The sequence below is a fragment of the Nelumbo lutea genome, chromosome 1 (genome assembly GCF_056320005.1).
Source record: "Nelumbo lutea isolate HS-2025 chromosome 1, American lotus-T2T, whole genome shotgun sequence".
NCBI lineage: Eukaryota > Viridiplantae > Streptophyta > Magnoliopsida > Proteales > Nelumbonaceae > Nelumbo > Nelumbo lutea.
In genome coordinates, this window is record NC_142684.1 from 50,163,118 (window position 1) to 50,177,893 (window position 14,776).

The window sequence follows — 14,776 nt, forward strand, 5'->3', positions numbered from 1 at the left end:
CTAACATGGTTTAAATCTTCGCCTTTCATTTTTCTTAGCCTTACTAGTTTATATGTTCCTTTTTCTCCCTCTTTAGTACCTTATTTGTGGGGTAAAGGTCATCATAGGCCTTACATTTAACTTTATTCACTTTCTTTTCAACTTCCTTTATATGATTTTATATTTTTCCTAGATTTTTACATTTCTAGCTTTTCGCCATTCTTGTATCATGATCGTTTTAAATTATATTTTGAACCTCTTCATTTCACCGCCAAGGTTCTTTAATGCTTTGCTACTTCCATTTATATTCTCCCAAGTCATTTTTTTCTACTTTATTTATATTGTTTGTCATTTCAATCCTAAGTCATCCCAAATCTTTTAAGTTAACATTTGCAATTTCATTTTTTAAAATCCTTATTTACTATTATCGCTACACCATTTCTTTTATTTACCTCCGTATACCATAATTTGTAGCTATTAGTTTCTTTAGCATTTTTACCCCTCCATTAAGTTTCTTGTAGGCATGTAATATTAACCCTTCTCTTCAGTGTCTACTAATTCCATAGTTTTTCTTGTTAATGTTCCTACATTTCAAGTGGCTAAACAAAGTCATGTTTGTTGGACTAGCTAATGATGTGGGAACCCTTGCCTACTTGACGCCACAACCAGGTGTTGCCATGGCACATCACTTATGGGGACCATCCTAACAAACCTTTGCCCAATTAACACTACACTCGAGTTAGGGTGTAGTGCATTGTTTATTAAGATTGCTCTAGTATGAGCACAGAAAGACAAATCAGGATCCATATCATGAGAGTTTGACAAAAGTTTTAGTGTTGGCTGCCAGCTTGATGCGCCCTCCTTTATCTGGGCTTGGGACCAGTAGTGTAGGGCAAACACACACTGGTAGAGTTATTTATCATATGGAATAGGAGTTTGACATTTGATTGATTTCTGAGTTTAGTTTGAGAGTTCAAAGCTAGTTTCTATTGTATGTATAGATTCAATTTTGTTTTGCATCCTTATTCTTCAAATTCTCTCTTTCTATTTTTGGTGTTAGAACTTAGAAGCTGTTAACTTTTATGTTGGTGCATGGCATGAACATAGTTGTCAAGGCACTACTTGGTGACAAGGCACCAGTGGAGGGTTGCCTGGCTTAAGAGCCTAACTATTTTGTAGATGGTGCTATGAAAATATTAAATATTTTTAAATTCTTTATATCTTGAAATTATAATAATAAAATGGACATTGTTACACTACATTGCTTATTTTATGAGTTTTTTCATTGCTTTATTATTTTTAGGATTCAGTCAACACACATTTTGGTTCTTCTTCTCCTAGGACAAAATATTTTCTGAATTTTATTTCCTTTCATCTTTTTCTACTCATGAATATGTTGATTTTCTATGTTTTTATATGACGTTTATACTTTTTTTATGAACATTATTCCTAATTACTAGTGATAGATGATTGTTGTTGCCATGGACCTTGAGGAATTACCCTAGGACTCAAGGTTTTTATTAAAAAATAGAACATCACCAAGGTAATGCCTAGTTTCACCTGTATCATCTAGCCTCACCTTGAAAGCTATGAGCCTGTATATCCATTATTGAGCTACCGCGGAAAAGTGTATCCAATATTGGTGTCTTATAGATCAACATCTAAAAGGAACCACAAACAAATACATCTGTCAATAATTATTAAATTACCTAAATGATTCAAAATATGGTAAGAAAAAATTGAGGTGTATTCTCGTGGCACTTTGAAGGTGTTAAGTGCCAACATCCTCCTCCCCCCTCCTTTTTCTAAATGCAGGGTACATAACCAGAGATAAGTAGTGCAAGCCAAGTGCCAAGTGTCAACGTGGCTAGGCTTATCAAGGTCCCTGGCAACACTGATGATTGTTTTACTTGAAGTACTTAGCAACATGAAGTTGATCATAAATTAGAAGATTTCAGCATGCTTACTGAGCTGTTATAAGTGATACATCCTAATTGTTGCAGCATGTGGAAGTTCCAGTTCCAACACCAAAGAAAGATGAAGTTTTGCTGAAGCTGGAGGCAACAAGTCTAAATCCAATTGATTGGAAAATTCAGAAAGGCATTCTACGACCATTTCGGCCACACAAATTCCCTCACATACCAGGTATATTCTCAGGAAGCTTTTTATCTATATCCTAATTGAAGGTTTTCAACTTGGGTTATGATCTATGTTTCTTTTTTTTTTTTAGGGGGGGGGGCGTTAATTTTCAGGTGGAAAACCTCCCAAAATATAACCATAATCTAAGGTGGAACCAGCCCATTCCAAATAGCCTGTACCAGAAAAGTCTGCATTGTAGTGGGGTTAGAAGAAAGTACTTCAAAGAAATGGGCATAGGAAAAGGAACCCAAGGGGTTTATAGTCCATGTGTGTGTCAGGTTTTGAATGATGTAGAAATACACTTTCCAGGAAATTAATTGGATCAAATGCCTCCAATATTTCAAAGTCTCATAATACTCTTCTTAAAACGAAATCCCAAGACAAGCCTAAATTATAACCAAAAGCAAAACAGGTGAGAGGTCCATTCTTATAGGAATGATGAAATATGAGAAGAAAGTGGTCTTTCAAGGGTTTGTCTCCCTATAAAAAATCTAACCAAAATTTTGTTCTATGCATGGTTTAAAATGTTCATAAATTTTCTCTTATTCCCACAACATATTTCCATTTCCATGGTTACTGACACGAAATATTACTGCAATTGACATATTTCCCAATAACATTTACTGGTTCCATGTGGAATACAAGAGATGGTATTATAAGTTGGCAGCAATGTTTTAGATATTGTGGAGTATAGATGTAATTGCCAACCTAATGAATATAATTTTCACTTTTATCCAGCTCAAAATTCTTTATAAACATCAAGATAAATCTCAATTTTTATTGGGCAATATTATTTCATTAATTTATTAGAATCATTTGCACATTTTATGAATTTAAACTTTGCTTGAACTCATTCTATCATGTAGTTTTGATGATTTGGAACAATAAAATAATTTACTATGGTGTACCTATGCACCTTTTCTCATTACATAAACTATATATTTTTGCATATTTCAGAATGTTTCCTCTGTGTATAATTTTTACAATATTTCCATACATTGCTTTTGACATTTCCAACATGTTTCCTATATTTGGATGACCAACATTTTCATCGACGTTGACATTTTAAACCTCAGTTCTATTACCAGCACAAACATAATAACAATTACATTGTAGAGAAACTAGAAGTAAACCTATGATCAACTTCCAACAAGTGTCTTTTGTGTGCTTTAGTTTCTCACAATACTCACAAATAATGTCCTTTTCATTAGTAGCCTTAGGCTTCATCCTAGCATTTGCAGTGTGAACAATTTGTGCTTCCAAAACCTAAACATGTTTTCTGCTTTCTTTACTATTGGATGGCATATATGCTTGAGATAAAGTCACCTCATCTTTTGGTAGAATATTTTGTCTGCTAATGTCACATTTTGGGTTGAGTTCATTGAGGAACTCAACGACCCTATTCGTCTCTACCAACTTCCCATAGGTCTCAACATCTTTAGTGCTCTCTCATGCAATAATCTCCATTAAGTCAATCTCCTACTAAAGAGATTTCAGCACTAAGAAGTACACGGGCAAAGGCTTCTGTCCCAACTTTAAATTATTCACATCATTTTTCATCTTATAGGCTCTAGAAGCATTCAACTTATGTGAATAATTTACTTTAAATTGTCCATATCATTTTTCATCTTATAGGCTCCGGCAGTATTCAATTTACGTGATGGGTTCAGAGGTGTTAGGATCAAGGACATCTGGGTTGCGGCTGCTTCAGATCAACGAAAGTGCTTGAAAGGGATTCTTGGTTTGATGGAAGGGTGAATGGAGGAATCTTGAGTTGAGATTTCATGGGTAGGTATTTTAGGATGTTTGGGGTTGATCGGGGCCATTGGATTGGTATTGGGCAGATTTAACGGTGGATTTGGGGGCTTTTGGGCTGAAATTCGGGTTCTTTGGGTTCTTTGGTGTTTCAGAATGGTCTGATCGGGTTTGGGGTACATTGGGGGTTCAGGTGGCGGGCCAAGCAAAAATTGGGTGCTAATAGGCGTGTTTCTAATGTTCTAGATATGAAGCATGTTATGCTCAAAATGATGAATGGGCAATGTTATGGTATTGAAAATGGGAGGTGGAGAAAAAGAAAGAATTGAGGAGGTTGTGGTTGAAACTTGAAAATGAAAATGGGAGGTGTGTTTCAGAAAAGAATGGCGAAATTGACAAGGGGAAGAAGGTTTGGCTCCATTATGCTTCAAGGCTAATAAAAGGAAAAGAAGGTACCATACCAGTCCTGTGTAGGAAGGAAATGAGGTTTCAGCTGGTGAAGAGGAGGAAAGAGAGGAAAATGATTCAAATGAAGATGATGTCTTAATGGATGAAACTCATGAAGTTTAGAGAAAGATGATCTGGAAAAGTTGGCGGAAAATGAAGTAGAAGTAAGCAAAACCTTGGGAATTATTATTGTTAGGGGGAGGGGGATTGTTTGAAGAAATTGTTTAGAGAGTTAGAAGAAAGATGCCAATACCTAAGCAGCAGGATAATGGAACTTTGGAGAAAGATATAGAGTTAGATGTCAGCTCAAAGTTAGATATGTCAAAAAGTTTAAGTGGTTTTAAAGTGGAGTGGTTTGGTGAGAGGAAGGAAATATGGTGTTTTCTAAGCTGTTTGAGAGAAATGCAAGCCTGGAATTGGAAAGAATTAGTGAAGAGCAAAAGACTAGAAAGGGTTTTGAAGAAGCCTAATGCAGTAAGAAGATCTAGAAGCCAGAAAAATAATCGAACTGTTCAGGTGTCAAAAGTATTTGCAAGATCGAAAGGGGGTTTGTTTGGAATTCGTCCTACAAAAAAGGTGAAGAATTTGAAGAAAATCAGTAGGAAAAGTAGAGAGTTTTCCTTTTAAGTTTGGTTTGATGGATCTTTCTTGATTCTGTTGTTGTAATGTTCTGATGGGTTTCTTGTGTTTTTTTTCTCTTTTTTTTTTTTGTTTTTAGCGGGGATTTGTTGAGTTGGTATGGTGAAGATTTTTGGTTGGGGGGATGGGAGGAGTAGAATGTTGTGATGAAGATGTGGGGAGTTCTTTTCTCTGTTTTCATTCTCTCAGGTGATCACTAGTCACCTTCCTATCATATTTTCTCTTCTCTTTTTTTTTTTAATAATGTTTTCTTATCTTTTATTACCAAAAAATCCCAATACCTCAGCTATCCTATCTACCTCATCATCTAAGTTTCACCATCTGTGGCCAGAATGCTAGATTGGGAATATGATTGGATTGTTGGACAATTTTGTATGCCCTTAGCTTCAATCAGAATGATGTACTTTATGAGTTTATTGTAAATGAATAAAAGTGCATATTTGATTCATGTTCCCTTGGTATGTTTCTATGTAATACCCTTAAACCGGGCACTTAATGAGACTCGTGTTAGTTTAGAATGTTCACAGCCAGTGGATCGGTCTGTGGAGACCCATCCTGACAAGGCTGACACTGTGGTGCCACCAAGTCGGTTGGGGTGACCTGTCTCAACTGCTAGGGTGAGACCCTAGGCACATATAGTGTAGGATTAATTGAATCTATGAACTGGACCAGATTTCCAGTATTGCCCTAGACCTTAGAGATTGATGGGCAAAACTGGAAAGTTACACCCCACCCCTAGACTCGATTATGATACTGCACTAGGTGTCGGATTGGGTTGTTTTTGATGTACCAATCAGTGAGATTCTTAGCGGGGGTCAAAACCTGGGTATGTTGGGACAGTCCGAGAATTCATCTGAGTGGGTGATCATAGTGACAGGATCAACCCCTTTGTCGGACAAAGGTAATCTTGCATCTGCCCACAGTCCCTGGGTGTTACAAGGTGGCTTGGCCCAGGGACCACTTAGGGTAAGTGTTGGGCCCATAGAGCCCATTTGATGGGTTTCAGGGGGTGCACTGTCCTTAACAGTGTATTCGGCCAAGCCTTGTAACAAAGGCTGGGCCGAACCCATGTGGCTGATGTGTAGATCAATGCTTGGGTCCCACGCCATACAAGGAAGCCCAACTGGGCAGCAGTTAGGAAGGTTAAATGAGCACATAAGCTTAATGGGCCTAAAGCCCATTTCGAACTAGGCTATTTATTTAGTTAATAATGGGGCGAATTCTGAGATGGATTAGACCCTATCCACTCAGAGAGTCCAGATCTGAATCACATTCAGATCTAGAAACCTCCTAATGAGATTAGGAGAAAGCTAATCTAATATGCAGATAAGATAAGAGTTTATCCTTATCACCTGAAGAGAAGGCTGATCCAAATATGATTTGGATAAGCAGCTCCTAATGGGATTAGGAGCTGATCCTTTAGGTTAACAAAAGAAGGAGGGGGTGGCAGCCTTTAGATGAATGAGATATTCAGATCCTCTTCAGTGCTGAAATCAAGAAGGAAGAATTAAGCATCCTTGCAGAATTCTTTCTTGCCGCCTCCCTGTTCTTGCCGCCCTGTTTTGCCAGTTCGATCTCCACTTGTGGGAGAAGTCAAGATTTGATATTGACATTAGTTCTTGGAGGAAGAATTGATAGGAAGCTGTGCTCACGTGCTATCCTACTGTTTCTTGCGAAGGACAGAGTTCTTGGAGAAGAACACTGCTGATTCTGCTCCATTCTGCACTGCGCCGTATTCAGTGGGAGCAGTCTTTGGATCCTTCCTTGGGCGTGAACACCTTCGTTGGGGGATACCGTTTCTCTGTATCAGGTATAATCATCTCCTACTCCTTTTGGTTCAGATCTGGTTCAGTTTATGGTTCAAGAATGATCCTTGAAAATATGATTTTCTAAATAGGGAATGCGATTCCCAGTTGAAGGGAGAGAAAAATTTTTGAAATTCGCCCCCTTATTCCGCAATCTTTGGGCGTCCATATGATGGATCTCTCATCCCTTCATGGATATCACTTGCTGTCTTGTACAACCTTAATGCAACATTTTTTCCTAAAAGTTAAATTAATAAAGAAAAACAGATATAATATTTGATATGGTGGTTGAAGGCTTTAACCGATCAAGTAACACTTTTTTTCATCAATCTCAATGTAACACTTCTTGTAGGAACAAACATCACTAGATCATTGTACAAGGAGATAGAGGCATGTTATTCATTTCTTACTTATTTTTGCAAATTCTAAGACCAGAGGCAGCTGACACTGTCCTGATATTTGATGAAACAGCTACTGATGTAGCAGGAGAGGTGGTAGAGGTTGGGTCTGGAGTCAAGGATTTCAAAGCTGGTGACAAGGTCATTGCTGTGCTTAGCCATGCTGTGAGTACTCAACCTCATGTTTTGGGGATAACACCCCTATTTATTCACTTGTTCTTGCATTTTACTCTATAGGGATTTACTGAGAAGAACCACGGTTTGTAAATAGATATTTAGAATGTTGAGCTGCATATGAAAATAGAATAGTTAGGTTTGTGGACTCAATTTGGATAGACCAAGATCTGCAGTTGGTCCCTCCAATTAGGGAGAGATGAGTGGCATTGATTGGATCCTAGAAAACCTCACAGACTGGTCTACCTAGCCAAAGAAGAAAGAACCACAGTTAGATTGGCTCTAGACATACCTTGTTCTACTTAATTGAATGAACACTAAGAGACTTCTTTTTTGTCTGGATGTTTCTTCAAAACTTTTTGATCCATTAAAAGCCGACAGTTTACCAATTTACATCAATCTTTATGAAAATGAACTCAATGTTGGTTCCTGACTCTGAAAGAGGCTTTTCTTGCTTTTGAGATTTAAGCTGTTGTATGTACCTGGATATGACTGTTGGGATCCGACTTGTGTCCATGAATCTGTTTCAGGATGATAAAAAAAATGGACTTGGGGGCAAATCAAAAGATAGTAATTACTACTTTTTTTGAAAGGTAGTAGATTTGTCTATTACTGAAAGTGAGTATGCACAGTAAAAATACAGGATTATAGGCTAGCATATGATACCTAACCATTCCCTGAGGGGAGTTCACATTTTAATTGCAATTTACATATTAGCCCTCCAATACAAGCTTTCCTGTTTTTCTCCCAATCATAGTTTTCAAGGTGCCAAGGCGATGCTAGGCGACAGGGGAGGGGCACCTTGTTGCCTTGTCGCCTAGGCAGGCACCTAGGTGTTGCCTAGGTGATGGATTTATTTTATTTAGAAAACATAAATCCTTGGGTGGTTCCCCTGGTACCATAACCATTTTTCCTTAATAATTATTCATAATTTTCATAACAAAAGTATAGAGTTCATGTTAAAGTATTGAAAATCAACATATTCATAAGACGAAAAAGAAGGAAAAGAAAATTCAAAAAGTATAGGGGCTGAACCCTTATTTTTGTTATAGTAGTAGTAGTAGAAATGTGTTGATGTTTAATGCTTGTATTGATTAAACCCTAACAAATAAGAAAATAATAAAAAGAAATTAGTATATAAACACACAAAATGAATATTTTAGTTTAATAGTGCCTATTTTATAATCATAATGTCAAAAAATAAAGAATAAAAAAGTATTTTATAATACATAGTACAAAACTACTTGGCGATTAGGTGAGGCAAACCTCAAAGGGCACCTTGTCACCTTGACAACTATGCTCCTTATCTAGCCAATTGGTCGTCGACACTGTTTGCTACCCTAGGAGTCCAAGACCAAGTTATCCCCAATTCTCTTGTGAAAGAAAGAGCCTTCTTTCTTAAGGTGTATCTGTGTTGCCAGGTTCATTTGGAGCTATTTCTCAAACAGCTGACTCCTATCTTAGAGTTTCCTTCAACCTCTACATCATGCAGATTTAAGTCTCTAGTAGATTTTTAGGCCATGAAGCAGAACCTGTAATTCTATATTAATTGAGTCTCACTCCTAGCAGTCTAGAGTATAATGCAATGAAAGGACCTGATATATCTCTTATAACTCCCCCTACCCTGGTACCCCTAATGGGCCAGGATTTCCTAAGATGTTGCCATCAAAATTGAGTTTAAAAGGTCTAGAAAGTGGAGATTTTAATTTCTTTACCACTCTTTGATAGACATTGGATTTGCTACTGCCTACCAGCCCCTTAATGGAGAAAGGATTAAAGACATCCAATGTCTTCACCCAGCTCACTATCCTTAATTATAGTCTCAATAACCTCCTTTTTTTGTTCTCTTTTTCTCATTAAAGATTTTGTTGTTCCTCTCTTCCCAAATAGACCACGAAGTGGCTGTCCTTGCACATCTCCAAAGGATTTTCCCTCTTCTTCTTATTGGATTGATAAAGGATGTGGAAAATAAAACTTTAAGTCAACAGGAGGTGACAGTCCACAACCAAAGAGAGTAAAATTGAAATCCTAAACACCAGAAGAAAAAATGCTGGGGATTAATAGATGATGTGTAGTTTCCCCACTTGTTTCACAAAGACAGAAGATATGCTGTGAAAGGCAACAATTTGGTTTCTTTTTTGTAACATCTCACAAGAATTGATTTTTAAATGGAAGACTTTCACAGAGACAGAAGATAGGAGAAGGAAGTCAGCTGTTAGCCCTCGAATTTACTCATGACTCTTTGATTTTTGCGATAGTTCAGAAATCAGATGTGGTGTTTCTTAACCTTTTGGGAATCCAATTCCCTACAATTCGAAAAACTGCATTTTTCTAGGATTGATCTTGCACTGAACCGACCCAGATTTGAAACCAAACAAAGATAGAGATGTATACCTGATACGGATACCACAAGTGTAAATCCCAAGGTGGAAGTTCACGCCCAAATCAGTCCCTAAAACCAGCTTCCACTAAAAATGGCGCAACTTGATCTTGAAGCCGATTCGGCAACGCAGTTTTCAGCAAAACTGCAACCCAACTGTTTGGATCGAACTGGGGAGGTGAGCACGAAATTTCTCTGAAATTTTCTTGCAAAAATCAGAGAAATAACTGATCTTTATCAGTCCTAAAATCTGTAGTCAAACTAGGGTTTCTTGGGAGACAAAAGAAGAAGAGAGAGAGAAGAATTGACAAGTGTTCTAGATCAGTTCGCCCTCTTCTTTTATCTCTTTATGGAGCACTTCTCCTAATCAAATTAGGAGATTATCCAAATCTTTATTTGGATTTGGACTCTATTAAGAGATAAGACTCATCCTCTTAAGGAAGAAAGGGGATCCTTTGGAAAGGAAGACAGGAAGATGAGATGGGATTTGAGCAGGCAGATGGAGGATATTCTGGTTAAGGAGGAAATGAGTTAGAGGCAAACATCCAGGTGTAAGTGGCTAAAGGAGGGAGATAGAAACACTAGATTTTTCCATTCAATGGCAAATGAGAAGAGAAAAAATAATTTCATATCAAAATTGCAAGTAGAAGGAGCAGTTTTGTCCAACCCGGTAGAAATAGCAGAGGCCTTAGTAAATCATTTCAAATCTATATTTAGAAGGCCTTTGAATGAGAGGGTGTGGTTGGAGGGTTTGGAATGGCCAACTCTTAAGTGCAGAGAACAGAAAGTTGTTAGAAAAGAGTTTTGATCCGGTGGAGATAAAGGAAGCAGTATTCTCAATGGATAGGGCAAAACCTCTAGGCCTAGATGGCTTTACAATGGCATTTTATCAGGATTGTTGGGATATTGTGGAGAAGGATCTTAGGTTAGTCTTCGAGGGGTTTCACAGAAGGGGAATAATTAATCTGGGCTTGAACTCAACCTTCATTGCTTTAGTTCCAAAGAAGAAAGAGGCCTCACAACCAAAGGATTTTAGACCTATCAGTTTGGTGAATAGCTTGTATAAAATAATTGCAAAAGTGTTCTCTAAGGATAAAGAAGGTCCTTCCCTCTATTATTGCACCCAACCAAGGAGCTTTTATGGAGGGAAGACAGATCACTGATCAAATCCTCATTGCAAATGAGAGTCTGAAGAGCTTTAGGAAATCTAAGAAGTAGGGAGTGGTATGAAAATTGGATTTGGAGAAGGCTTATGACCTAGTAGATTGGTCTTTTTCAGTGGAGGTGTTGAGAAGCTTTGACTTTGGAGAAAGGTGGTGTAAATGGATATAGGGTTATATTAGGACTTGTCACTATTCTATCTTGGTGAATGGAATGGTGGTCGACTTCTTTCCTTCTTTGAGAGGTATAAGACAAGGAGACCCTCTCTCCCCCTTTCTATTTACTCTGATTGTTGATGTACTTGGGAGATTAATCCATAGAGCAGACTCGAGGAATCTGATAAAAGGGTGGCAAGTAGGAAGGGAGGAGGTACCACTGACACATCTACAGTTTGCAGATGTAACAATTTTGTTTTGTGAGGGTGGGGACATAAATTGGATCCGTAATTTAAAATTGGCAATACAACTCTTTAAGCAGATGTCTAACCTCAAGGTGAACTTTGACAAGAGTTGTGTGGTGGGAGTGAATGTGGAGGAGAGGGAGTTAAGGGATTATGCAGGTGTGTTAGGTTGTGCAATCTCAGATTGGCCTTTGACGTACTTGGGCCTCCCTTTAGGAGATAATCCTAAGAACGTAAGCTTTTGGATTCCGGTAGTAGAGAGATTTGAGAAGAGGCTTGTGTCCTGGAAGAGAAATTATCTTTCCTTAGGTGGGAGAGTCACTTTGATTAGGTCTACCCTAGCTAACCTACCTGTTTACTATCTTTCAACGTTTAAGATCCCCACTAAGCTCTCCAAATTATTGGAAAAATTAATGAGGAATTTTCTGTGGGAGCCTATAGAGGAGAGATCATAGGGTGAGATGGGGGGGTGGTAATTAGATGTAAAAAACTAGGAGGCCTTGGGATTGGAAACATCAAGAAAAGGAATATGGCGTTGCTGGGAAGATGGTTGTGGATGTTTAAAGTGGAAAAGGAAAAATTGTGAACAAAGATTGTAGCTAGAATACATGGGCTGGAAGACAACGACTGGGATTCTGGAATTGTGGCAAGGGCTACAGTTGCATCTCCTTGGAAATTTACTTCCAGCTTTCTCCCCTTGGATCAGGTATAGTCTTAACTCTGGTAATCGAATAAAATTTTGGGAACAACTTTGGGTTGGGGTTTCACTTCTAAAGGACCAGTTTCCCTCCCTGTACGCTCTGTCAGACTTGAAAAGTGAACCCATCTCTTCTTTTTTAGGTCCTTCAGACTTCACTTCTGGTTTTGGGTGGAACCTTGGCCCTACGAAGGGTAATTAGGGATACAGACTTGAACAGCCTTTTACCTTTCTTAGCCATCCTTGAGAATGTTTTCCTAGATCCTAATAAGGAAGACACCAGATTTTGGACCCCTTCCACCTCAGGTACTTTCTCTTGTGCTTCATTTCTTGAAACCTTAACTTAGTCATCTGCCCCTCCTCGGGTTGGTTTTTTTTGTTGGGAAATTTTCCTGGAAAGAATAAACACAAATGATTTAAGTAGAAATCATTGTTTGTAAATCATGATGAATTCTTTGTGAAGAGAAGAAGAAGATGAAGAGTTTCAGTAGTAGAGAAGAAAAGAGAGGAAAAAAAGAGTGGGGTGTTAACCAGAATTGAATTAGTTTTGGCTGCCAACCCCTCATTATATTTTATACTTAACTTAAAATAATGAAAGATTACAAGAATGCCCTTAGTAGGGTGGCTACTAAAGTAGATGAACAGTCACAACTTAAAAAACATAAGCTAATGGCCTAAAGCCCAACAACTTCCTAACTTAACAACTTAAAATAAGAAAAAAACAATTGGGCACCAATAACTAGAAATCGGCCCAACTCAACACTCCCCCTCAAGTTGGGAGTAAATGTCACATATTCCCAACTTGGGTAGATCATGCTCCAGCTTGTTTCTTGCAACACCTTTTGTGAGAACATTAGCAAGCTGTAGATCAAAAGCAATGTATGGGAGACAAACTTCCCTAGAAGTCACCCTTTCTCTAATGAAATGTCTATCCACTTCAATGTGCTTAGTCCGGTCATGTTGAACTGGTGTTAATTGCTGCCTGGTTATCACAGTACAGCATCATAGGTTCTTCTGCCTGTACACCAATCTCTCCCAATAGAGAACGGATCTAAAGAAGTTCTGAAACTCCATGTGCCATGGCCCTGTATTCAGCTTCAATGCTTGATCTTGCCACCACTGTCTGTTTCTTGAAGAAGATGCAAGACATACTTCCTTTGAGAGATAAAAATTCCATTTTTTGATCTTGCAACTTCAATGCCTAAGAAGTATCTAAGTTCTCCAAGATCCTTAATTTCTAATTCTTTGTGTAGATTCTTCTTCAAACAATCAATCTCACTTAGGTCATTACCTGTGATAATAATATCATCCACGTAAACAATTAGGACTAACACCAAGGATCCCCTTCGCTTAATAAACAAGGTATGATTGGATTGAATCTGAGTGTAGCCAAAAGCAACCAAGGCCTTCCTGAACCTGTCAAACCATGCTCTGGGAGATTGTTTCAAGCCAAAAAGTGACTTCTTAAGCCTGCATACCTTTCCCTTTTCAGCATCACTGTAGAAGCCAGTAGGAAGATCCATATACACTTCCTCTTGCAGAGCTCCATTTAGGAAAGCATTCTTCACATCAAGTTGAAACAAGGGCCAAGAGTATGTGGTAGCAAGAGTATCCGAACAGAGGTCATCTTTGCAACTGGTGCAAAGGTCTCTAAGTAATCAATGCCATAGGTTTGTGTGTACCCCTTTATAACAAGTCTGGCCTTGTACCTTTCTATACTTCCATCTGCCTTATACTTTACTGTGTAAACCCATCTGCATCCAACAGTCTCCTTGCCCTCTAGTAGGTCCACAATCTCCCATGTTTGATTCTTAATTAAAGCTTCCATCTCTTCCTACATAGCTGTCTTCCACTCAGGTTTGGAGAAAGCCTCACTAACACCCTTGGGTATAGACACAGAGTCAAGAGAGGAAAGAAAAACATGATAGGAAGGAGAAAGTCTACTGTACGATAAGTACTGTGGAATACAATAAGCAGTACACTTTCTCTTCCCTTTTTTGAGGGCAATAGGAAGGTCCAAGTTATCTGTAATGGGATTAGTAAAATCAATGGGAACTGAAACAATATAGGGATCAAGAGGAATACCTGAATCCGTGTCAGCTAAATCTGGAGTCTCCAAGGAACCGACAGGAAGTGGTGAGTTCTACTGTAGCGGAATCAACCTCCCTATGAAGTCTCTGTCGTGAGTAACACTAAGAAGTAGGACACAAGGGAGGTGGTAAGGTAGGTGACACATGAGGATCAGGCCCAGGAGTGAACACATGGACTGGAACTGGGAGAGGGATAGACTGCTCCCTCACTTCCCCAAAACACTCCCCCTGAGAAGGATTCTTCGAGAAGAAGTATGTGGAATAAAAAAAAGTGACATCCATAGTAACATACCGACTCCCAGAGACTGGATCATAGCAGCAGTACCCTTTCTGATTTTTTGCATATCGAAAGAAGACACACTTCTTTGCCTTCGGGTCAAGCTTCAAGCGGTGAGGACCAAGGATATGTGCAAAGTAGACACACCCAAACACCCTAAGAGGAATATGAAACATCTCCCCCTCAGGAAAAAGAAGATAGAATGGGGTGCTGAATCCAAGTATACGAGAGGGCACCCTGTTAATCAAATATACTGCTGTAAGAACTGCATCACCCAAAAACCGAACTGGAACTATAGATGTGATCATCATGCTTCTTGCAATCTCAACAATGTGTCTGTTCTTCCTTTCTGCAACACCATTCTGTTGTGGACTATAGGAACAACTGCTCTGATGGACAACACCATATTCCGACATATATGAAGCAAGGTGTTTT

General features: G+C 38.5%; 1 protein-coding gene across 1 annotated transcript in view; it reads left to right on the plus strand.

Annotated features, from left to right (window-relative positions):
• Positions 1-14,776, plus strand: part of LOC148874595 (chloroplast envelope quinone oxidoreductase homolog) — a 72,726-nt gene that overhangs the window by 37,507 nt on the left and 20,443 nt on the right. Inside the window, exons 2-3 of the mRNA XM_088963717.1 lie at positions 1,983-2,124; positions 7,236-7,327. Coding sequence (XP_088819843.1) covers positions 1,983-2,124; positions 7,236-7,327 — 234 coding nt within the window. The remainder of the gene's footprint in view (positions 1-1,982; positions 2,125-7,235; positions 7,328-14,776) is intronic.